This window comes from Ursus arctos, unplaced genomic scaffold (assembly GCF_023065955.2).
Source record: "Ursus arctos isolate Adak ecotype North America unplaced genomic scaffold, UrsArc2.0 scaffold_11, whole genome shotgun sequence".
Lineage (NCBI taxonomy): Eukaryota > Metazoa > Chordata > Mammalia > Carnivora > Ursidae > Ursus > Ursus arctos.
Window position 1 is genome coordinate 54,937,563 of NW_026622775.1, and position 23,159 is coordinate 54,960,721.

Below are 23,159 nucleotides of genomic sequence, written 5' to 3' on the forward strand. Positions count from 1 at the left end.
ATTTTTTCCCCCAAGATTTGGAAGCGCTATTTTCTGTTGTGAAATTGTGTAAGAGTGCACCAAAGTCTAATGCGGGGTGTCTTCCTTCAATTTTTAGGAACTGCAAAACATAGCAGCATCCGAGGGTCAGGTGGTGGTTCTGGAGTGCCGGGTCCGAGGAGCACCCCCTTTGCAGGTCAAGTGGTTCCGACAAGGGAGTGAAATTCAAGACTCTCCAGATTTCAGAATTCTACAGAAAAGTAAGGAGAGCTGCCCATTCTCCCACATCCAGCCATTTTTTTCTCTCAAGCGTCAGGAACACCAAGAAGGGTTTACTCATTCAACATGAACTGATTTCTATTTTCAAAGAGTAATGAGACCAGATCTATAGATATGTGGGGTCCAGTAAATTACAGCAATGGTGGTCACTTGTGTACCCCTCTGAAAGTCTGATAAAAGTTGTATGTTCTTTCTTCAGAGAAAAAAAATGTTACATGCATTTGAACTCAAAGTTGGCCAAATAATTTTAGGAGGTTTATAAGCTTCCTATAAGCCCTTCTATGAATTAAAAAGCTTCCTGGCATAATCTGTAACTGAATTTGGGTTTCTGTATTTATAGAAGTATAAATCGATCTATTATCACTTTATCTTTTGTATTATGGAGTTCCCTATATCCTGCAGACATGTCCTGGACAAAGCAATAGAGAAAGATAGGTAGGTTTCTTATTAACAGAACCCCATTCTAATACTCCATTTTGATTTATTTTTTTTCTCATGTGCCAAACAGAACCTAGATCTACAGCTGAACCTGGTAAGAAGCTCTTTCTTTTTTTTTTTTTCCTTTGATAATGTATCTTTTGGGTCTCAATAGTTCTTTGTTTCAGTTTTAAAGCCATAAGCAGAACAATGCTTTTGCAGTTCCCTGGAAATACGAAACCCCCTTAGAGACAGTATCTTCTTTATCATGGGGTCTGTCCACTGCATTTTACATCAGCTTCTTTATTAGTAAAACATTAAGTTCCATTCAGACAAGAAGGTCAAGCTCAGTGACTTAAGGCTTTTTTAAATATAGACTTTTATATTTGGAAAGCAAACCAAGCTCATGATGAAAAAACGTCCTCCTAAAATTCCAGTAGAAAAGAACCATCTGCTACGTACTTCTGCTGACCAAAACCTACTAATGGCTCAACTCTCCAGCTCAGAAATGAGTCTCACATGAGAGCAGCCCAAAGATGTAAGCAAAGCTGACCACCGGCATTTCTCATTTATGGCCCCCGAGCCGTAAACTTTTACTATTCTACAAGCATGAAGAAAGTCATCTTGCCCTAGGATCTCTCTCAATTACCAGGTCATTTGACCTCATCAGAGCGCCATGTTATCCAGAAGCGCCAGGTCCGGCTGTTCCCCTGCTCCAGACTTCTTGTATATTTATGATTCCCCGTGAACTACAACAATGTTTGCAAAAGAAACAAAAATTTTTGTCTGTGCATTTCATAGGATATCCTCCTCGAGACTGCTTTCTGTTGCGTTTCTCCCATCAGCAGAATTACCAATTTTGCTGACTCCTTGGCAAAAGGTAGAAAAACTGCTTTGTGCCTCTGCTTCAGCACCGAGCAGACGCTACCATTATGTCCCTTAGGAGCCAAGGCTTTGCTCTGTCCCTTCTTGGGGAACTTGAAGGTTCTCTGTGGGCTACTGCAGGTCAGATTACCGTGCTTCGTCCTGAACATTTCACAGCTGAGCATTGGGCCATTAAAAGCAGGGTGTGATCCTTTTAGGATCCCAAGGTTAAAAGATGCTGAGTAGCATCCTCGGAGAACAATGGGGATTGAGTTACTGCCTTCTTGTCGTGATTACAGCTAGAACATGTTGTCCCACCTAATGCATCAGTCACCGCATCAAATACTGTAGTCACTTTCCAAAATGTGGAAATACACAACTTCATATTTTGTCTGTGTCAGGTCTTTATATCGAATTGCGTCATGCAGGTTCCCTGATACGTGGAACATCTGAAACTCGGTCTACTGCATGAGCTAAGATGTTCGGATACATCTTTTGTGTTTACTATTCTAAACAGACTTCTCGATAGATATAAAAGTAGGAGCCACATACCTCTTTATCTACAAAAAAGTTTATGTGAAAAACCTGTGGGCAGTTCATGCCTTTTGATACTGTATATACAAATAAAACGAACGTTTGGGGCCACAAATTCTAAACGTATTACTACTGGAACAGATTAAGACTGCTTTTGATGTTGTGTTTTGGACTCTGTGCAAATTCATGCAACTCTTTTTTATCATGTTGTTACCCATTGTCATCCCCTACAGAGATGATGATGATTTAGGAAATATCTCTGATGATCTGTGTTGGAAAATCATAAACTAACCATCATCCGAAAATTCACAACGCTTGTTAGAAGCTGCATCGTTTAGTTTCTGAGTATACGCATGTTTGAAAATTGAAAATGCTCAGTATATTGGCCAAGAAGGAATCAATTTGGGTGAGGAAGGAGAATAGAAACATCTACCACCCCCCTCTTCCATCCTCTTCCCCTTTACCCCTCATACCACACACTCTTTTTCAATTATGATTTGCTGTTTTGATTCTGGAATATAGTTTTGATCATGATTATTTAATAAAACTAGTTCTCGGCAGCTTCCTGGAATAAAATGACCTCTAGAACGATTTTTAACAGGCAAAATCATGAAGAGAAGAGGAAGATGTGGGAGGCCTTCCTTTTAAATTGCATATCCTAGCAATATAAAAGTTTCTCCTCCCTGTGTTCACTGAATTTTCTTATTTTCTCCCCTTCAGTTCGATCTGAAAGCATTTAAGAAAACAGACTCCTCCATTCCAACCATAATAATAGAATTTGCTGAAAACAAATATTTCTTGGTACAGAACTATGTCAGCCAAATCTGTCAATACAGGGGGGAATACCTTGTATACGGGCAGGAGCACATACTAGTTTTCTCTGATCTTTGATAATTTCTATGTAATTATATTTACTATAGGACTGGAATTATTCCTTTGTCTTTTATAGCGGAGCATCAAAATTCTCTCCTTCAGGAAATCTACAGTTGTCATGTAGTGTTAAATAAAATTCTTGATCATATTTTTTAAAACAACAAAACTTTAAACACATGAATGGCTATTCCAGTGACTGCTTATGTGAGCTGTTATGAGAACTTCAGAACAAGCAAAAGTTAGAACATATTTGTATTTAAACAGTGTTTTGGCATGCCTGATTATTATTATACTAGGTATGATTATGATTCTTTTATTAGTAGCCAAATGTTTTCCTTCCATTGACCTTGAAGTTGACTGTTGACATGGTTGGGGAAAAAAACAAAATATATATTGAACTGTGTGCTCTCCTTAAGTGACCTGATTGACTATTTTATTCATTAGGCCATTGAACTTATCCAACCATATAAAATGGATGTGGGAACTGGCTTCCTTGATAGCTGTTTTTTAGCCACCGTTAAGTGGAAAGGAGAAAAGCAGACATGACCATAATACATCTGAGGAAAGAGATAAATTTTATAGGACTGGACCAAGTGATGTTTTCCAAATGCTAAAACATAAATAGCCTTTGAAATTCAGGAACATATTTAAGCATTCAGATTTTATTACCCTCTCTTCCTACACTCTTCCAGTCCTCTGACATATTCACTCTTGTTCTCACTCACTGGCTGGTGCTCACTTGCTCTCTCTCCCTCCCCCTTCTTCCTCTCTCACTTAATCTCTCTTTTCATCTCCCCTTTTCCCTCCTTCATTTTTTTTACTCTTCTTCCTTTTTCACATCATGTGTAAGATGTGTTAAAGCTCTAGAAATAAAATTGAAATTCACTAGTACTTAGCTAGCTATAGCCCCATTAGGGATTAGATATTTAGATAAAGAAGGAGCTAGCAGATTCTCTCCTAATGCATTTGAGAAACTGAAACAGGTTTTTCTTGTCACTACTGTGTTGTATCTGTCTAATGTGTTTTACACTCCCTTCTCTGTCTAGACAGAAGTCAGCTTGCATCACAAATCTTTTCAGACTGTTTTGTGAATTAATAGCTAGTCAGCTTACTTAAGACCAACATCCGTTTGTCATATTACCTGCTCTGGCCTCTTTCTTTGACATTCTGACTTTATATTGATTGAATCCTTCAAAGACTAGTCTGGGGCGGGGGTGGTGTGGAGGGCACAGAACACTCATTTGACAGCTGTTAATACTCAGGCCCTTACTCAGCTGTCTGGAAGCAGCCACAAACTGTATTGAGTTACTTTTATAGCATTGTCTAATGGCATGCAAAATTAAAAATACTGTGTCCTGCTGGCTGGGAAATTATACATATAAAAATACGATGCCTTGTACTTTCAATATGAATCTCCGCTAACCAGTGCCACCCATCATCTTAGATCTTAGATCATAGAGTCCGTGTTCTGATTCTGTGATTCAGAATGTGAAGTTAATTATACTTGTTAAACGTGCTAAGGTGCCAAGTTGTAGGAGAGCGATGGTAAGGATGTTTGAGATCCCAGTAGACTGTCCAGAGTTCAACGCTTAGTGCAAGTCCAGGTTCAGATGGTAGGTTAAACAGAAGTGGGTTGTGTGAGGCCTGTGGTTCTCGAACCTGGGGCACCACACCAAACTGACAGAGGTGCTGTCGTGTTTGACATTTTTGATGCAAACACAATGATACTCGACATAGATAGGTACCACTTCTAGCTTGACATGGTTCAGAGTTTCAACATTAGAGCACTCCACGTTCTTCTCTATGGCATCCTATCTTTTTGAAACTGAGTTTTTGATGTGTAAGTGTTGATAAAAAGCAAGTGCCACATGAAAACCAGTGTGGAACGTGAAATGAGGCTGGAGGCGCCCCATGTGATCTCAAGAGTTCTGCAGTCCACAACAGATGCGTGCATTCATTAGTTAGTAATTGTGGTTATTTAAGAATAAAATAATACTTTTCTCTCAATTTATACATATATTTTTCCAAACAATAACTAATTTGTTAAGACCTGAATACTCACATGTTCTTTCAAGATAACTAAATAAGTGAAGCTGTGGGTGTATCTTTTGGCTTAGGAGCATCATAAACTCTTACCGAGACACTTAGGGTCCCATGGACCCAGAAACTTTGGTTCAGTCTCTGGGGAGACAGGGAACACCTTGAGGCACATGTGAGAGTGCACCAAAAAGAAAATGGAGTGATTCTTAGAATTCTAAATTCTCAATGCTCCTACTCCCAGTCGTCTTCTGAACTGACCTTCTAGAATGCTGGCCTCGGAGCCTTTCCTTTCCTGGCAGAGCCTGAAGGACTCCTTTCTGGGCAATCTGAACATCCCATGAGAAAGAAAAATCGATACATGTGATACGGGAATTTCTCCAACAAAGAGGCCATCCACATTACCGTAGTGGGAAGGCCAAAGTTGGCAAGCTCCTCTGTCTTGCTCAGAGCTTCTAATTAACTCAGAACCATGTCAGACAAGAAGAGAGAAAAGACCTCTGAAGAAATACCTATCATGGATGATACAGAAGAAAAGAAGCAACTCCCCTGAAAAGCAACTTGGATAAAACAGACTTGCAGAGAGAAGAAAATGTAAAAACAAAACAACACTCCTCTCAGATAAGAGAATCAGTGCATCCAAGAAGTAAAAATTTAAAAAGCTTTTAGGAGAGGGGAGGAATGTTTGAAAAACAAAAAGTTCTTGTAATGAAAAGTTGGTAGAAGAAATAAAAGTTGAGGAAATGTCCCACAAAGTAGGGCAGAAAGACAGAAAGGAATGTAAGAGAACAAAGATAAAAAAAAAAAAAAATTGGAATACACTGGAGAACTTGCATAAGTAGACTACACAGGTATAATTGGGATTCCAGGAGAGAAAACAAAGGAGGAGGAGAGATTATCAATGAAATAACTTTTTTAATTCCCCAAACTGAAAGATACTAGTTTCCAGATCGAAAGGATTCACTGCGTGCACAATGGATGAGATAAATTCACAGCAGTGTGCATCGTGACATTCAGAATATCCAGGACAAGGAGATGATTCTGCCAGCGTCCAAGGAGAAAACAGCATCACATAAAACTAACAGGATCAGAATGAGTTAGGACTTCTCAGTAGTCAGGCTGGACACAGAGACAATGAAGTAAAGCCTTCAAAATTCTGAAGTAAAATTACCTCCAACTGGGAGTGCTATACCCTGCCAAACCTTCGATTCCACGTGAAGATGTCGTCAAGAGTTTCCGGACTTGCAAGTTCTCCTCCACAATGCTTTATACAGCACGTGCTCCACCGCAGCAAGAGAATTCACCTAGAAAGGGGAAGATGCGGTGTACAGAAAGCGGGAGATCAAATGCAGGCAGGAGCCGAAGGGAGCCCAAAGGAGGGTAACAGCTGTGCACCAGGAATGGAGGCCAAGCCCAGACTGGAGTGGTGTGATGCAAGAGACAGACACGTGGACGTTTGCATCACTGAGAGCTCATTGCCACTGCTTTCGTCCTTTACCCCGGTGACAGAATGGCAGGGTAGTAAGCCTGACCCAAATTCTCTTTTCGCTTGACCTTTCGTGCTCTTCCCTCCCTGCCCTGCCTCCTGGCTCAGCTAAGAACATTCATTTCATCCCCCTGCCCCCACCCCCACCATTCCGACTCGATCTGGTGCTGAGATTTGGAAGTCGGCCACCTTGAACTTAAAAACAGAAAGCGTTGGGACACCCACTCCACCAACTATTCATGCCGGCTGTCCAGTTCCTGCCCACGCTCAGCCCCGCCAGACTTCCCCACCGAGGTGAGCTGTAGGTTTCCCAGGACTCACTCATGACCTTGTCTGCTGATGACTCCTGTGGGGGCTTTTGTAAACGCACAGGGAAGTTGAAGCTGCTTTATACGCCAAGGTAGTTCCTGTGAACTTTCTCGAATGGTGACAAGTTTGTCTTTTCTTTACGCTTACGACTCAATTTTTTTAAAACTAAACACATTTTTTGAAGGACACGTATGTAATAAACATAATGAAAATCAGAGGACTAATTATCTCAAAAGGAGAGGAAGAAAGATTAAATTGGGGGGCACATAGAGGGCATTTCCAAAGTATTGGTAATATTTTATTTCTTAGACTTAATGATGGGTGCACAGGGGTTTGTTTTATTGTACTCCTTAAACTGTGTGTTTAAAATAGCCTCTAAAAAAATAAAAATATCCTCTACATAAGATACAGTTTGGAACTGTAAAAAAAAATCCTTTATGAAAATTTATGCAAACGTTTTTATGTACCCACACTGAATCTCATCTTGCTGAATTTAGTCCAGATTCTTTTTATCAGTTGTGTTACACAAATCATGTGGTTTGAGAGGTAAAAGCTGGATTTCTTTTGAGTTAGGCTGGACCCCAAAGAGGAAAAAAAATAAAGGCTGTGAAGGAAAGCATTTAGAAAAATGTCCCCTTAGTACCCAAAGGACCTAGTAATATTATCCTTGCTGCCTCATCATTTTATGAGATTTGGCAAATGAAGTTATTTGTATTTGACCAAGTGTTAAGTACATCAAAAATCTGAATGAAACTCAGGGTTGACTTCTGAGAGATTTACATGATCAAGTAATTTTTAGGTAACTATAAAAAATTTATCAGCAAAAATAGTTTCTAATTTAGTAATTATATGCCATCAAAACTTTCACTTAGGGAAAATGGATTAAGATGTATTACAATTAGAGTTATTGGAAACTTTAAAAATTTCCATTTTCTAAAATGGACAATTTTTTAATACAGATAAGTAAGCCTCTAACTGCCCTTACTTGACATAAGCAATCGTTCCTTGATTTCCATTTCTCACAAGAATGTATTTTACAGATGTGTTAAAGGACTTTGTTCAAATAAGATGCTACCGGATGAAAATGCAATATTACAACCTAGCTCATCTCATTTCCTCATGGCTTTCTTCATTTTTATAATGTCAGAACCATATGAGCCATAATGCTCCTTTCTCTCAACAAAATAGGAGCCTATTGTGAGTTTGTGATGAAATTTTCCAAAAGAAGAAAAGCTGAGCAACCTTTGGGGCATTCGACTAAAATTTTATCTTGTGAAAGACATTGAGACATAGCAATGTGTGAAGATCACTAGAAGACCATCCCGATGCTTTTCTTTAGTTGTTTGTTGTTCCATCGGTTTCTAACCTTTTCTAGATATTTCGTCGGCCATCGACTTTGTACATGACATTACTTTTATGCAACAGAAGTATTCCTGAAAACTCATATAAAATGAGTTTTGCTCAGATTTGAAACTTTTTTTTTGTAAAGCAAATGTTTACTTTTTTCCTGCAATCTAAATTTCATCGATACATTTAGTCAAGAATATTTATGGAGAACTTTCAGTGTAAGAGACACAGGCAACATACCTGTGAACAGAGCGAATGCTTTCTGCTTTCACAGGGGCAGAGTCAAGGGACCAGAAGTGAACGGACATTACACAATAAATTATTCATAGGTGTGAGCGCTGTCTCCAAGGAAAGTCTGCCATCCTAAGATTGCAATACAGAAGGTGGATCTGATCCAGGCTAATCAAAAAAGGCTTCTCTGAGAAAGTCATGTCAGGCTGAAGGCTTAGAGATGTAAAGATCTATGGCTTTGCAAGGAGCAGCCCAAGAGCCAGAGTGCCCAAAGCTCAGAATGAAAGAAGGGGAGAGGCACAAAAGGAACCTGGAGAGTAGTAGCTGCCTGCCCATTTAGGGTTCTGTGACTACATTGAGGATTTGTAATCTATCCTCAAAGTCATGGAAGGATGTGGTGATGGTAAACTTTCATTCTCAAAAGGGCCCTCTGGTTTAGAAGGGGCAACTATATGTATAAGCTTAGGGTTTTTAAAAAGGCATAACTAAAAATCACAAAATCATAGATAACATAAGAAGGAACTTCAAAATTGTCAAGATCATCCCTCCAAAACCACTTTATGTCATTCCTGCTAGAGAAGAGTTTATTCTGCTTCTGAATGTAGGTTTCAAGGCACAGAATTAGGTCTGTGTTTACAGTTAAGGCATTTTCAGGTACTGAACTCGTGGTGATGGGTATTTCTCCAGGTGTCTCCAGAAACTCCATCTTTTCAGGTATGAATAATCCGAGGTTGAGAGAAGACCTTTCCAGAGAGCACCAAACACTGGGGAGATAATGCAGGGACTCAGGGAGTGATTCCCTAGGCAGGAAGCACCTAGGTGCTGCTGAAAGCCGGGAAGGCTGCCTGGTTCCCAGCAGCATCTGCTACAGGGAACAGAGGTGACCTCCCTCTGCCAGTTTGTGAGGGTCTTTTTCCCCAAATCTCAAAAGATTAGGCTGTTCATTCCTTCTGATACCAGCATATCCACATTTCAGGCCCTATTCCAATCTATCTTGTATCTATGAGGACACGCAGCACATCTTCTGCAGATGAATTTCCTATTAAATTACTCGGATAGGGACACCTGGGTGGCTCAGTCGTTAAGCGTCTGACTTTGGCTCAGGGCGTGATCCCTGCGTTCTGGGATCGAGCCCCACATCAGGCTCCTCTGCTGGGAGCCTGCTTTTTCCTCTCCTACTCCCCCTGCTTGTGTTCCCTCTCTCGCCGGCTGTCTCTCTCTCTGTCAAATAAATAAATAAAATCTTAAATAAATAAATAAATTGGATAGTGAGAATAATTAAAATTTTCAGATTCGAGAAACTCCTTGTTTCCCATCTTAAATCTTTCCTTACCCCATTTTATACTGAGTTCCTTGTGCCCTGAACTAGAAAAAAATGCAGAACAACGAGAGAGGCTTTGTCCTGGGGGGTGGGGGTGGGGGGAAGCTTGCTCGTGGGAGGCAGGATGACTGTTTCAGCATTTTGACTTTATCATTAATTAACCATGACCTTGACAGAATCACTTTGGACCTCACCTGAAGAAATGAGAGATTTAGGGTAGTCAGTCTCTAAAATCCCTTAGAGCAATGATATTCTAAGTTTTACCCTTCTCTGGTTAAATACACTTTTAACTCCTTCTGTAACCATATATATTCAGTTAAAAAATTTCCAGTCCCTTCTCCCTTTCCAGATACACCTTGCTTTCCAAACGGTTGATCTTATGTAAAGATCAACTTGAATTATTATTATTATTATTTCCACACTTTTTATCTTCCTCTTCAATTGGAAGGCCAAGAACTGTGTACACACAGAATTACCTCATGCTCTCTCTTATCCTATTATTTTTCATAATAATTGTGTACTTCAAGTGTATCCGTGTCTCTCAAACCTTTATTGTTTGAGACAAAGGTGAGCAGAGGTGAGCATGTCTGAGTTTATACCTTCCTACCCCATTACACCACAGCTTGTTTTATAGGATGTAGTCATAATTTGAGCATGATTTATAGAAATACATTATTGAAATTATAAAACATAGTATAAAACCTAGGTTCAGAATTTGAATAAATTTTTCTTTGTGCTATTATCAACACTGTAGCATTGTAAGTAAATATTCTGCTGACATTGAACCCAATTGGCTTTGTTTTCACCTGGGTAAAAACTGAGAAAGCCAGAAATTTCTGTAGTGTTATCCGGATAAATCTACATTTGCACTGGGTGTACCAAATGTGTCTTTTAAAGATCTGTTGGGTTTTTTTTTTTTTAAGATTTTATTTATTTATTCGACAGAGAGAGAGACAGCCAGTGAGAACACAAGCAGGGGGAGTGGGAGAGGAAGAAGCAGGCTCCCAGCGGAGGAGCCTGATGCGGGGCTCGATCCCAGGACCCTGGGATCATGCCCTGGGCCAAAGGCAGACGCTTAACGACTGAGCCACCAAGGCGCCTCTAAAGATCTGTTTTGATTGCAAAATTTCAAAAACATATGTTACTCAGTGGTAAGACATGAAGTGAGCCATCAAAGTCAGCTTGTCTTAAGTCCTATGAGGCCCAATGTCATTATCTATAAAACCACCTGTTATGATATAACCCAGTGTGGTCACATTATATTGCCCTCAAAAGTATTCCAGTAAATTATGGAAAAGCTAGAGTCAAATATTATCCAATATTTTCCACAAGTTCTAACACAGAAAGTCTTCAGGGATGCCATCATCTCAAAAAGAGAAAATAATGTTATTTTAAACAAAGCAACAACATTATTAAGAACTTAAAATAACTTGTAATTAAATAAATGCCAATGAATGGAATTCATGAATGGAATATAAAGGAAGACTTTTCATTTTATGCTTTGTGGTTTGTTTATCTTTACATTTATTACTTTTGTTTGTATTTTAAAAATGAGATATTTAAAGATCCTTTTAATAGATAAAAATGTTCTTATTTTATAAGGTAGCACTTTTAACCCTCAGCTGGTACTTTTTCTTCCGGTGTTTAAAACATAAAATATGCTTTGAGACAAATTTAGTAATTTTTATTACTGATAGTTGAATTGAAGGAAGACGCATTATTCCACAAGTCTGAAAAGTTTGCCCTTAGCGGGTTGTCAGGGAGGGAGGATGGTAGAGAAGCATTTTCTCTTCTCCACATGTATCTGTTATTGCTGCATAATACAGCATCCCCTAAATGAGTGGCTTAAGCAGCAGCCGTTTGGCTTGGCCTCAGCTGGGCAGTTCTATGGTCTGTGTCAGGCTTGGCCAACCTCAGCTGGACTAACAAAGTGGCTGTGGTCAGCCTCGAGGTTGGCTGGGAATGAGTTAGTCTAGGTCGCTCTCTGTTGGAATGGCTGATCTCTGCTGTATGTAGCTCTTCTTTCAGTGATCAACACAGCCTTACTCACTTTGGAATTCAGCAGGTCCATAGATAGAAGTAAGCAAGGTCCCTTGAAGACCCCTGACCAGCATCACTTCTACGGCATTCTAGGTTAAAGCAACTTACAAGGCCTGCCCGCCGAAATTCAGGGGTTGGGGAAATAGACCGTGCCACTTGATGGAAGGAGTTGCAGGGTCACATTACACACATCCACACTCTGCATGGATGCAGAGAGGAGAAGAAGCACAGCCATTTTTGCAAAAAGTGTAATACAAAGTCTTACACTGCCCACACAATATGGGAATAATTAATAGAGTCTCTTTTTTGTGGGAATCAGAAATCTATCCTTCTCTTAACATTTGCTAATGTAATTTATTTGACTGGTAAAATATCGATAATTATTCTATTTAAAAATAGTTAATATGCTCTAGATCTAGCTTTTTAATGCTAACGGGTTATATTTACTGGCAACAAAGCATTTATCATGTGCCGGGCAGTGTCCCAAACACAGTGTCTAGCCTGTCACAAGAAGAGGCATGATTAATACAAATCCTGTAGGTAGGTTCTGTTATTTTCTCCATTTTACAGATAAGAACATTGAGGTCCGGGGAGCTTGACTAAAGTCACAGAGGCAAGATACGGTGGGACCCTTACTCAAGCCCTAGCAGCTGGTTCCAGCGTCTGGGCTGTTCATGCTTCACAGCTCAACACCGCCACACTGTCACAGTAGCTTCCAGAGTGGTTGCAGATCCAGCATTGACATATTTTGTTCTTTTTTCCCCCATTGTCAGCATTTCAGAGAAGGTTCATTTTCCCTGCTCATCGCTTTTCAGTTGAGCAAACGTAAAAGGCAGCCGCACTGTAGTTGAGGGAACTTCCACATAGACTCAACCGAAGTAAGCAGGAGGAGAACGGAGCTGGTGTCCTGAACGTCTTTCACGTGCCATGTGCAGACACACACACTTGGCAAACATCTCGTTTCATCTTCACAGGTACCCCGTTAGGTATACATTGTCCTCATGTTACAGATGAGGAAACCAAGGCTGATCTCGTCTAAAGGCACAAAGGATGAGTCTGACTCCCCAGCTTTGGCCACTATCCTGAACCGCACAATTCAGTGTAAAGAAATTCTATTGTGAATACTTTGTAAAGAGATTGTGTAGTAATTGTTACCTAATTTGCTTGTTTTAGAGAGGCAGAGGCTCTGACCTCCTCGAGGTGACCTCGTGGTTTCACTCTGATGAGTTATTCTGTTCTCTTCCCTTCCAGAGGAGATCTGTACCCTAGTTATCGCTGAGACTTTCCCCGAAGATGCAGGGATCTTTACGTGCTCGGCAAGAAATGATTACGGCTCAGTAACCAGCACTGCCCAGCTGATTGTCACCTCAGGTATGTGAGGAGTAAAAAATTGACTGGGTTCTGTTCCCTAGCATTTAGTGTGTGGTTCACCACAGCAGAAAGAACTACCCCAGAGGAGAGCTCAGCCCTTAGGAATGCTTGCTGCCCCTCCGGGAGTTAGCCTAACAACCAGTGTCTCATCAGGAAACACAGGCCTTGGGGGAGGGGGATGGAAGTAGAGATGAAAAACAAAAGATAATGACAGTGTAGCAACTGAACACACATGGGGCTGTTTTCTAAGTCATGCACCTCGGTCTTGGAAACAATGGATCCGGTTTCCTAACATCCTCGTGCTAACCCAGAATCCTGCTGACAACAGAAAGCCACCTCTGAATCAGAGGTGCGGTCGCTGTTCTCAGCAGTGCCAACTGAAGAGCTGGGCCTCGTACCAACAAAGCATTGTTTGAGCCACGATTGAAACCTTTGAAAGAGTAATACAAGATAAACCTAAAGTAACTTGGAGGAGCCGTAAAGACCTTAGAAATCAAATTTCTTGGAAAATGAGATGTAACTCATACGAAAGACGAAAGCAGTATACTATACTGTTAAAGCCAATATTCAAAACTGTCTGGATTTTTTTTTAAAAAAATTATTTATCTATTTGAGAGAGAAAGCCAGAGCATGAGCCGGGGAGGGTAGGGGGTAAGGCAGAGGGAGAGGATCTCAAGCAGACTCCCCGCTGAGCAGAGAGCCTGGCCTCACGACCCCAAGATCATGACCTGAGCCGAAATCAAGAGTCAGATGCTTAACTGACTAAGCCACCCAGGCGCCCTTGGATATATTTTTTTTAACTCAGAAATGTACCACTAACAAGGGCAACCTGAAACAGCTTTTTCCTTTATTCTCTTAAAACTTTAGTTGACTACTTTCTGCTATTACTAATTAGCTTGACTTTAGCTTACTTTTACTGACTCATCACTGTTATTTACTTTATAGTAGTTTTTAAAATAGTGCTTCAACCAAGCCTGGCACGTAGTACATACAGTAGGGAACCAAGAAATGGACCGTGGCTACGTGAGACAGACTTGGGGAGAACAATCGAACTGCACTTTGATCTCCCTGAAAGAGTGAGAAGTTGGTGCTAGGTGGCAGCAGAGGCACAAACAAGACTGGCTTGAGGGTATTAGAATGGAAATTGTAAATGGTTTTTCGTCTTAATTAAGAAAAGAGAGGTAAAGTTCACTGGCTTGGTGATGGAGCTGATACGATCAGTACTTTAAATGGGAAACAGCCACTCTGGTGCTGTGATTGGAGCTGCAGAGCAGGGAGGATCCCGGCGTTTGATTCCGAGGTGGCTTGAGACGGTTCCCGCAGATGGGCATTGTAGTAGCGTGGTGCTCTGACAACATAGCCACAGCTCCGTGCTCTAGACATCGAGATGGCAAAGGCTGGCATGCAGTATTTCCCATTTTCATCGGGGGTAGATGTGCTGTAGGCCAAACATAGTCAACAAATATTTTTTGAGCTTTCAGTTGACCTCAATAAGTATTTTTGAGTACATTCCAGGAGCTCTGCTGGGCTCTGGGCAAGGTGAGGAATCCAAGGATGACGTGCTCTTATCTCAAGATGCTTCCAGTTTGTTGAGAGCTAATGAGTCAGTTTCTCTTGTACTGAATTATAGCCATGACTGTTATCTGAATTGGGAAAACATTATGTATGAGACCTAAGACATTTTACTTAAACTCAGAATTTTACTTTCCTTAGATTTAAATAGAATGAATATCCTTTGCCTCCCACATAAAGCCTGTATCCTTTGAGCTAATGGAAGGGAGGCACAGGTAGGATGTTCATTCCGATCCACAGGCTGCAATGTGAGCCAACAAAGTATTATTAGTTGATATTGTGTTGTCATTTTTTTTAACCGACTTCTGTGTTTAGATCTTATTTGAAGTTTGTTAATAAATTGGTAGCTGGCCTCCCCACTTGTGGATCCAATCAGGAAATGAAACAGGTATCAGTCCCTGAAAACCAGTTGGGAGAACCAACCTCTCCAGCTGGCTTTGCTTGTACGTCGAATGAGAGCAGGGGGGCTACCTCTTCTTTAACAACTTAGTGGGGCACAAGGGTTTCTCAGGTGGTCTCTGACAGCATAAAAATAACTGTTGAACTATAGCATCTTATTATTTTTTCCTCTCTCCCCCCCTTCCGTAGCCAACACTGAAAACTGTAACTATGACTCAGTGGGAGAATCCAACAATGATCACTTCCAACACTTTCCACCTCCCCCTCCAATCTTGGAGGCGAGTTCCTTTGAGTTGGCTTCAAAGAACCCATCTGAGATCCAGCAGGTGAACAGCCCTGAGTTAGGACTGAGCATGGCAGCCCTTCAAATGCAGTTCAGTTCTGCCGAGCGGGAAACAAACGGAGTCCATCCCAGCCATGGAGTAAACGGACTGATTAACGGCAAAGCTAACAGTAATAAATCTCTTCCAACACCAGCTGTCCTGCTTTCACCCACTAAGGAGCCACCACCTCTGCTTGCCAAACCCAAACTGTGAGTATTTCTGCATGGTTTTATAATACTTTCCATACCCCTGCTCAATTGCCTTTCTGGCCAGGGAAAACCTTTTGCCTGGACTCAACTATATGGCAAGTTGCCTTTTCTGCAGGCAAGTCATCCCTGGCTGATGTGGCTTTGCTAACAAGGTGTGTGTGTGTTGGTGGGGGGGGGGGGGGTAGGGGGTCCTTCAAAAATATAAAAGATGCCTAAAAATAGAGAAGGTAAATGAGAAGCTTGGTTCAATCTACCCTTTGCTAAAAGCTCTAACTGGTTTCAGCTGTAGAAGTTTCTGTTCATGGCGTGGCCTTCCAATGTATAGCAAGGATGTAGCCACTCCCCAGAGGTGATGGGAAACGAGACCTACTTTGAGCTTGCTATTAAAAACATTTCCAAGTGTTTTAAACTTAAGAATCAGAAAGGAAATCTGATAGAGATAATCCTGGGAGGACTGAAAGCTGAGGATGGAAATTCAGGGTGCAGAACTTGAAGAGGGGAGTGAAACCAGAGGTAACCAGGCTCCTCGGGAAGAAGAGCGCCCCTCACCACACAGCCTGCTTGGCTTTGGAATTCCACAGAACTGCTTATTTCCATGAATACCACCTTCATATTTGACATCCATTATTTTCTTAGGATGATAAACCTTACATGAGCTGTTCCCGTTGGCACCGCACAGCAGAGAGTTGTTATGAATGGAGCCATTACAATGTCAGAGGGAGGCAGAAATCAATTAAGTCAGTAGGTTCTATCATAGCGTGACAGACCTTGAATTACTGCCCTGATAAAGGTCCGTAGAGATGTCAGAGTCCTATAAAATGTATACATACTCTACGAGGTCACATTTCCATGAGAATGAATTTGCCAGAATCTAGGAGTTATTGTTTCCCTAGGATTGAACAGCCTACTCTTGTCTCTCTTTCATCCGCTCATTTGTTAGAAATGTTAGCATGTATAAGATATTTCAGTTAGAATATCTTACGTTTGTACATCACTTTGTTTCCTAAGTGATTTCATGAGCCTTGTTAGACTAGTCAAATTGATTAGCCACACGAATGTCTTAAGTTAGCAAATGGGCAGACAGTTTTAGAAGAATAAATTTCTGGACAGTCTTGTGATGCAGTTTCAGAAATCTATCTCTTACTCTCCTGCACTTAATTTTGCATTTTGGCCAAGCTCATTTTTTAGGCAGCGGGGCTTCTAGGTGTGTATACAGTGGGGTGAGAGATACCAGGTGAACACTGAATACCTGTGCCCCAGCTCCACGGAGACGCTGAGCAGGTGAAATGAGCTGAGAAGGGGCAGCCTTAAAAGAGAATTATACCCTGGTAGCTCCAACCCGTAAAATTAATTGCTACTGCTGACTCCTCTTATCTTTGTGTTTTGAATATGTATTTGTAGTGTTTTTAATGAAATGAGGGACCTGCTCTCCGGGGAAAGACTTTTAATGATGAGGACTTGACTGTGCTCTTGATTAAATGAAGTGTGTCTACCATAATGGCTGTCATAAATTGGACATAAATCACAGGAGAGCAAACATGAGGAGCTGTGAACAGGCATTTACAGCCCTTCTTATCTCAGGACTTTCAGCAGCCCGTCAGCTCATGGCTGTGCTTTACAGAGATGCTAGTGTGTGTGATGGGGGCAGGCGTGCCTGCAAAAGAGAACTGTTGTGTGTTTAATGAGAAGAGGAGTAGCTTAGGGGCGCCTGGGTGGCTCAGCCGGTTGAGCTTTTGACTTGATTTCGGCTCAGGTCATGATCTCAGGGTTGCGAAACAGAGCCCCGTGTTGGGCTCTTCGCTCAGCAGGGAGTCTGCTGGAGATTCTGTCTCCTCCCTTTGCCCGTACCCCCACTTGTGTGCGTGCGCACACGCACTCTCTCTCTAAAATAAATTAACCTTTAAAAAAAAAAAAGATGACTAACTTAAGTACAGGTTTAAAGAGTGACACCGTGATTTGCTTATTAGTCAGGTTTTCAATACAACATAAGGTAGAGGAAAAATGGACTTTGGTGTTTAATATCCATGTAAAGGGGTTACTCCCTGCTTCATGAGGAAATTTAGGGAAAGGCAGAGCACCTAATCGCAAAACCTGGTAGCTTAGAAATACCATTACTTGTACCAAGTTTTACCAGTTTTTTTCCCCCCAATCTTCACGTGCTTAAATATATCCTTAGAGCATCACTGAATTTTGTTTATGTTGTGCTATTACTTGCCGTTTACTAGGTAGAAAATAAAATATGTGATGACACTTTCAAAATACAGATTTTAAAGTTTTCTTATGAGCTATAATCCTTTTCGGATTTGTTTTAATTCCAAAGTAAATGCATGCTCGATGTGCCCATTCCAATAATATGGGCGTAATTAAAGAAAAAGTGACCACTATTTGCTTTTCCCTCTTCCGTCCTGCCTTTTCGAAGTTATGAGTGTTACTGGTTCAGTCTGGTCTTCCACTCCTTTCTCTAGTCTCATGGTCTTTTCTGAAAAGGTTTCTCACTGTTTTAGAAGTGGTATGCATTGATAGAGGAGTGCTCTGTCATTCGGTGGAATGACATCTGCAATAATTCAGAATGGCATTGAAATCACGGGGCGGGACCACAGGCAACTGCCAAGTACAATTCTTACACATGTCCATTTCTTTTTGGATGTTGGGGAGAAAATGAAATTTTGCCTGTTATCGTTGGTGGTGAGAAAGTATGCATTGCTCTAATCTTTTTCCACTGGCCTGTGATTTTATTCCCTTTCATGAAAGAAGAGACTTATGTTTTGGGGCTTTATGGCATTTCATTCTTCTGAATCATTTTTAATCAAACAAATTGGAAACAATTAGGAGGGGGCAAATAACAGGAATTAAAACATTTACCCTTGGGGCGCCTGGGTGGCACAGCGGTTAAGCATCTGCCTTCGGCTCAGGGCGTGATCCCGGCGTTATGGGATCGAGCCCCACATCAGGCTCCTCTACTATGAGCCTGCTTCTTCCTCTCCCACTCCCCCTGCTTGTGTTCCCTCTCTTGCTGTCTCTGTCGAATAAATAAATAAAATCTTTAAAAACAACAACAACAACAAAACCAAAAACATTTACCCTTGGAATAAATTAACCCAAAAATTGCATTTGACTTGTCAGATTCCTGAGGAAAGATCATTTTCAAAAAGAAAATCTCTGTGTTTTTTTCTCTCAACAGTTCCAATACTGATCATGAGAAGAAAAAAAAAATCAAAGACTAAAGTGGAAAGATAGAAATGTCATGAATTCTTTTCTTTAGCGAAGTCCAGCCCTGATCCCTTCTAACCCAACTGAAGTCCTCACAAATAGCTTTGCAACCCTCCCAGACCTCCAGCTGAGTCTGCCCTACCTGCCTGAGGGCGAGTTTCCTGGCCTAGTGTCCGGTTGACATCCACTTCGGTTTCTGCATCTCTCAGTGTCTTTGTCTCAGATACTGTCCCCCAAGTAGAAGCTTAACACGATTCCATGCAGGCCGTTCGTAAGCGCCGGATGCTAGGCACACTGGATTTGGGGCTCAGGTCATGGAGAATTAGCTTTAGGTTGGGTGGTCAGGGGTCACTCTTTACCACTTGCCGCGGGAATAGTAGTGCACTTAGAACGCTACCCAGGAAGAAATTCATAATGCGAGTTACTTATGTGGCTTAGTGTCTGATACTCACAGTCTTCTGTCACAGTGTGAAGAAAGGAAGCAACATGGTGCTTAAGTCATATTTCTTATCAAGAAGAGAAAGGAGTAAATAGAAACCTAACTTATGAACTATTTGTTACATTATTTTCCTTCTTCAGAGTGCACCAGATAAGTCTGTTGCCTCCCACTCTCTGCAAATTATGTCTGAAGATTCAAAATAAACATAGGGCTCAGTTTGTTAATAGGAAACAAAATCCCTGCTTCTCTTTATTCCTGCCAAAACACAGTCCTTCAAAGGCACGGATATGCATGGGATCCCCGGGAATAAACTCTGGAGGGAAACTCGGGAATGCCAAATTTAGTAGGTGATTTGCAAAGCATATAGGAAAGCATGGCCATGTTTTTCCACTGAGCTCACCTCCTGAATTAGACCAAACAATATCTAAATAACATGCTGTTTTCAAATCTCATTTACTTCTTTGTTTTTAATATTCTTCCTGCCTTGTGGGAGGGAGCTGGAATATAAACCTGTGGAGGAAGCAAAATGAGAAGTCCAAAGGGAGATTTCTGAAGGATGAATCAACAGGCAGGCACTTGCACCCAGGAACAGGGCAACTCAGCAGGTGAGCTGATGCCTGTTTGCCCCCCTAGTGCCGGTAACATCCACCTTAGCCGCAAAGTCCATGCGTGCCCTTTGACTGGAAGACTGATAATGAAATGTTTCCAGAATTTTTAACGCGCTTAATCAACAGCTAAGCTAGATGTGGATCCAACTCTGCTTGCTCCTGTTCTTACAGCTTTCTCTTCCCCTGGCCTCTAGAGAGAAAACAGCATCGTCGTTTCCTATCTGAAAAGGGTGAAATGATTTCGGGCTGACTCAGGCTTTTTGAAATAGTGGCATTTCACTACCTTTGTTTTAGTCTTTCTCCTTTCTCTCAGTCCCACCCTTAGACATCTACTTGCTCCTGCAGTTCTTGTCTCAAGAGAGGGGGGCGTGTCCTATAAACTCCTTCGTTCTAAGGTCCTGGGGATTTTGTGCGTCATGGCAGTGCAGTTGCGGACTGACAAAGCAAAGCCGCATCTTCATGACAATAAGCAATAATAAGCAGTGGGTGTAATCAGAGACCCGTCCTTTCACAGCATGTGCGTGGATGAGGATGGTGTGTTGGAGAGATGGAAGAGGAGGAAGTAGCAGCCTGTATCCCTCTGTTTATCAGTGATTGAACTATGCCCGGCTTGCTATATTTGGAAGTTCCTTAAGGTTTCCTCCACACTTCAAGCACAAGTTGTTCCCTTGCCTGGAATGTTCTACTCCCCAGAATGTTCTGCTACTAATAGCTGGCTCCTTCTTGCTTTCGACTCCCAGCTTAATGTCACCACCTCCCCTGACCACCCAACCTAAAGCGAATTCTCCAGCTGTTCAACCCAGCTATTCTCCAATAAATCATCCTCTTTAAGTCCGCATAGCATGTAACTCATTCTGATAGCTTCCTGTTGGCTTCTTGTTAGTGTGTGTACTGCTTTTGCCCCATTATTATAATGTAAGCTTTTTGAGAATGGGAACCTTGACCATTCTTCACCAGGACCTAGATCAGGGCCCGGCATGCTCAAAAACATTTTTGAATGAATGAAGCAAGAGGAGATCCACAAAAAGGAAGAGCAGGGTCTCCCATGATTAGAGCAGGCCTGTTTGTTCTATTTAACTTCACACCTAGATGTGCTGTGAGACTTTTGTTTTCAAACCTCAGCAGTTCCAGAGTTTTTCCACTTAATCATGCTTTTCCAGCTGACCTCATTCACCTTATACACTGAATGATATGAAGAACTAAATAAGAATCCTCTGGAATAGAATGACTTTGGAAAAGCTTGTCCAGCCAAGTTACTCAATTTGGGGACCCTTTCAACTCCTCCTCCTTTTCTCCTGTGTTCTCATTTCATTAACGTCTTACTTTAAAACATCCTGGAGAAAGTGAGACATTTGGAAGGTCTAAGAAGACCTTTTCCTTCTCTAGTACAGACTTACAGTGTCAGTTGGCCACAATACAATCAAACTGCTAGTTCAAGGTGTGTGTACTTGACATGTTAACACACCCATCAGACGCCAGACTTTTGACGAAAGGCTGAGAGCTTCTGTGCTACTCCCTTCCTGTCCTGTTGATGTTGGACTGCTGCTCAGACTCCAACGTGTGGCTTCCTCAGTATAACTTAGAAAGTTGAACATTTTTCCATCCTTTAACCTCTACTAATTAGGATGCAAGAACTCACTATATCACTGACATTAGAATAAAAATGGTTTTCTATGTTCTGTTCCATCAGTCTTACCTTATGGGTTTAACACACACACATGTACACACACAGGCAAGGAGAAGATAAACACAATAATTTGGGGCAAAATAAGCAACAAAGGTCAAAGAGATGCAATTCTCAAGCATTTGTGAAGAGGTCCTTACATGTACATCAGTGTATTTAAGAATCTAGCACTTTGCATTCTCTCACTGTTAATTGAGCCTTTGCAAAGTGTTGGGTGATCCTGTGTGCCGAGGACACAAAGATGAGAAAGACGAAAGCATTGCCTTTGAATGATCTATAATTTAGTGATCTCGAAGATCATATTGGCAAGAACACACACAAGAATTCTGTGTATCTTTTAACATTATGTAAATGTTGTAGACAGATGACTGATTCTAAATTAATTTCAGTGCTGTGTAATTGCGTTCTCTTCCCAATTTGATGTTTGGAAGATAAGCCATTCTGCCTTTGATCCTAAAAACTTAATAGGCACCAGCTTTCATTTCTGGGTAAATGTTTTTTGTTACCTGCTGAGTCTAGTCAAATAACAAAGCAGTTGAATAGCAGTGCAAGTGCAAACTATGGACCAGCAGGGCCTTCAAAATAATATTAGGGCAAAAGAAAATAGGGCAGAAAATAGTGTTTTTAATTTGTTGTAAAATCACATGTGCGCACGTGCGCGCACACACACGCACACACGCACACACACACACTCACCAGGCACAGTGGAGAATGGTGAATAAGGAATGTAGGCAAGATCATGGCCCCAGTCCTGTAGCACCTGGCTATGCACACAGATATGGCCCCTTCATAAATGCAATATGACGATGACTTTGCATGAACAGTGTTGGTGTTGGATCACTTTAAAAATAGCCCCTCCCTAAAATGGAAAATTCAATCAAGGAACTTCCTGAAGTGTGAAACTTTGAACTAAGGAATAACATTTTGATGTATTCTTCCTCATGATTTTTTTCATGTAAAAATTGGCTCTGACACAGTGTCACATTCTTAGATGTTAGAATAACAGTTCTTTGCCATGCTAGTGTTTGGGTGAATGTCATGTTTTAATTACATTCCCAAAAGGAGGTTGAGTCCTTATTTTTATGGCTAGTAGTCTTTTTTGGTGTCTAAAATATAGTTGGAAATACTTACAGATACCCTGTGTACATTCAAAGCGGTACTCAACCATCCATAAGAAATACTACATGTACAGCTCAAATATTAGATGCTTTCCGAGAAAGAGTAACATGCCAGTGCAGTATCTCTTCAACATTTCCATCTCATCTTGACTCAGTATTTATGAGAACTCCTTTAGTGATTGCAAAGTAAGTTGGAAAACGTCCCTGCTGGGTAGGGGCCTTTTCGAAGGGAGATCAGATGGAGCTACATATGAACAGTACGCTCAGAACGGCGCCTTGGATCTCATGTCAAAATAATGTAGTGTTAAGCCCCCCAAACTAGAAGCAGTTATGTATGCAGCATTAATTTTATGAAAGATAAAACACTTAAACCAACAAAAATATGTATTTTTATTAGAAGGTAATACATTAAAATAATACCATTGGTTCTTCAGTGGGGTTTTGAGCAGATTATCTTTTCTTGTTAATTAGTCATGATTTTCCAACTTTTTAAAAAAAGATTTTATTTA

General features: G+C 41.1%; 1 protein-coding gene across 11 annotated transcripts in view; it reads left to right on the forward strand.

The window, feature by feature from the left end:
• Positions 1-23,159, forward strand: part of PALLD (palladin, cytoskeletal associated protein) — a 395,572-nt gene that overhangs the window by 184,282 nt on the left and 188,131 nt on the right. For all 11 annotated transcript variants that reach the window (XM_057310166.1, XM_057310175.1, XM_057310172.1 and 8 more), the window contains exons 7-10: positions 98-239; positions 767-790; positions 12,969-13,088; positions 15,249-15,591. In XM_057310166.1, the coding sequence (XP_057166149.1) occupies positions 98-239; positions 767-790; positions 12,969-13,088; positions 15,249-15,591 (629 nt within the window). The remainder of the gene's footprint in view (positions 1-97; positions 240-766; positions 791-12,968; positions 13,089-15,248; positions 15,592-23,159) is intronic.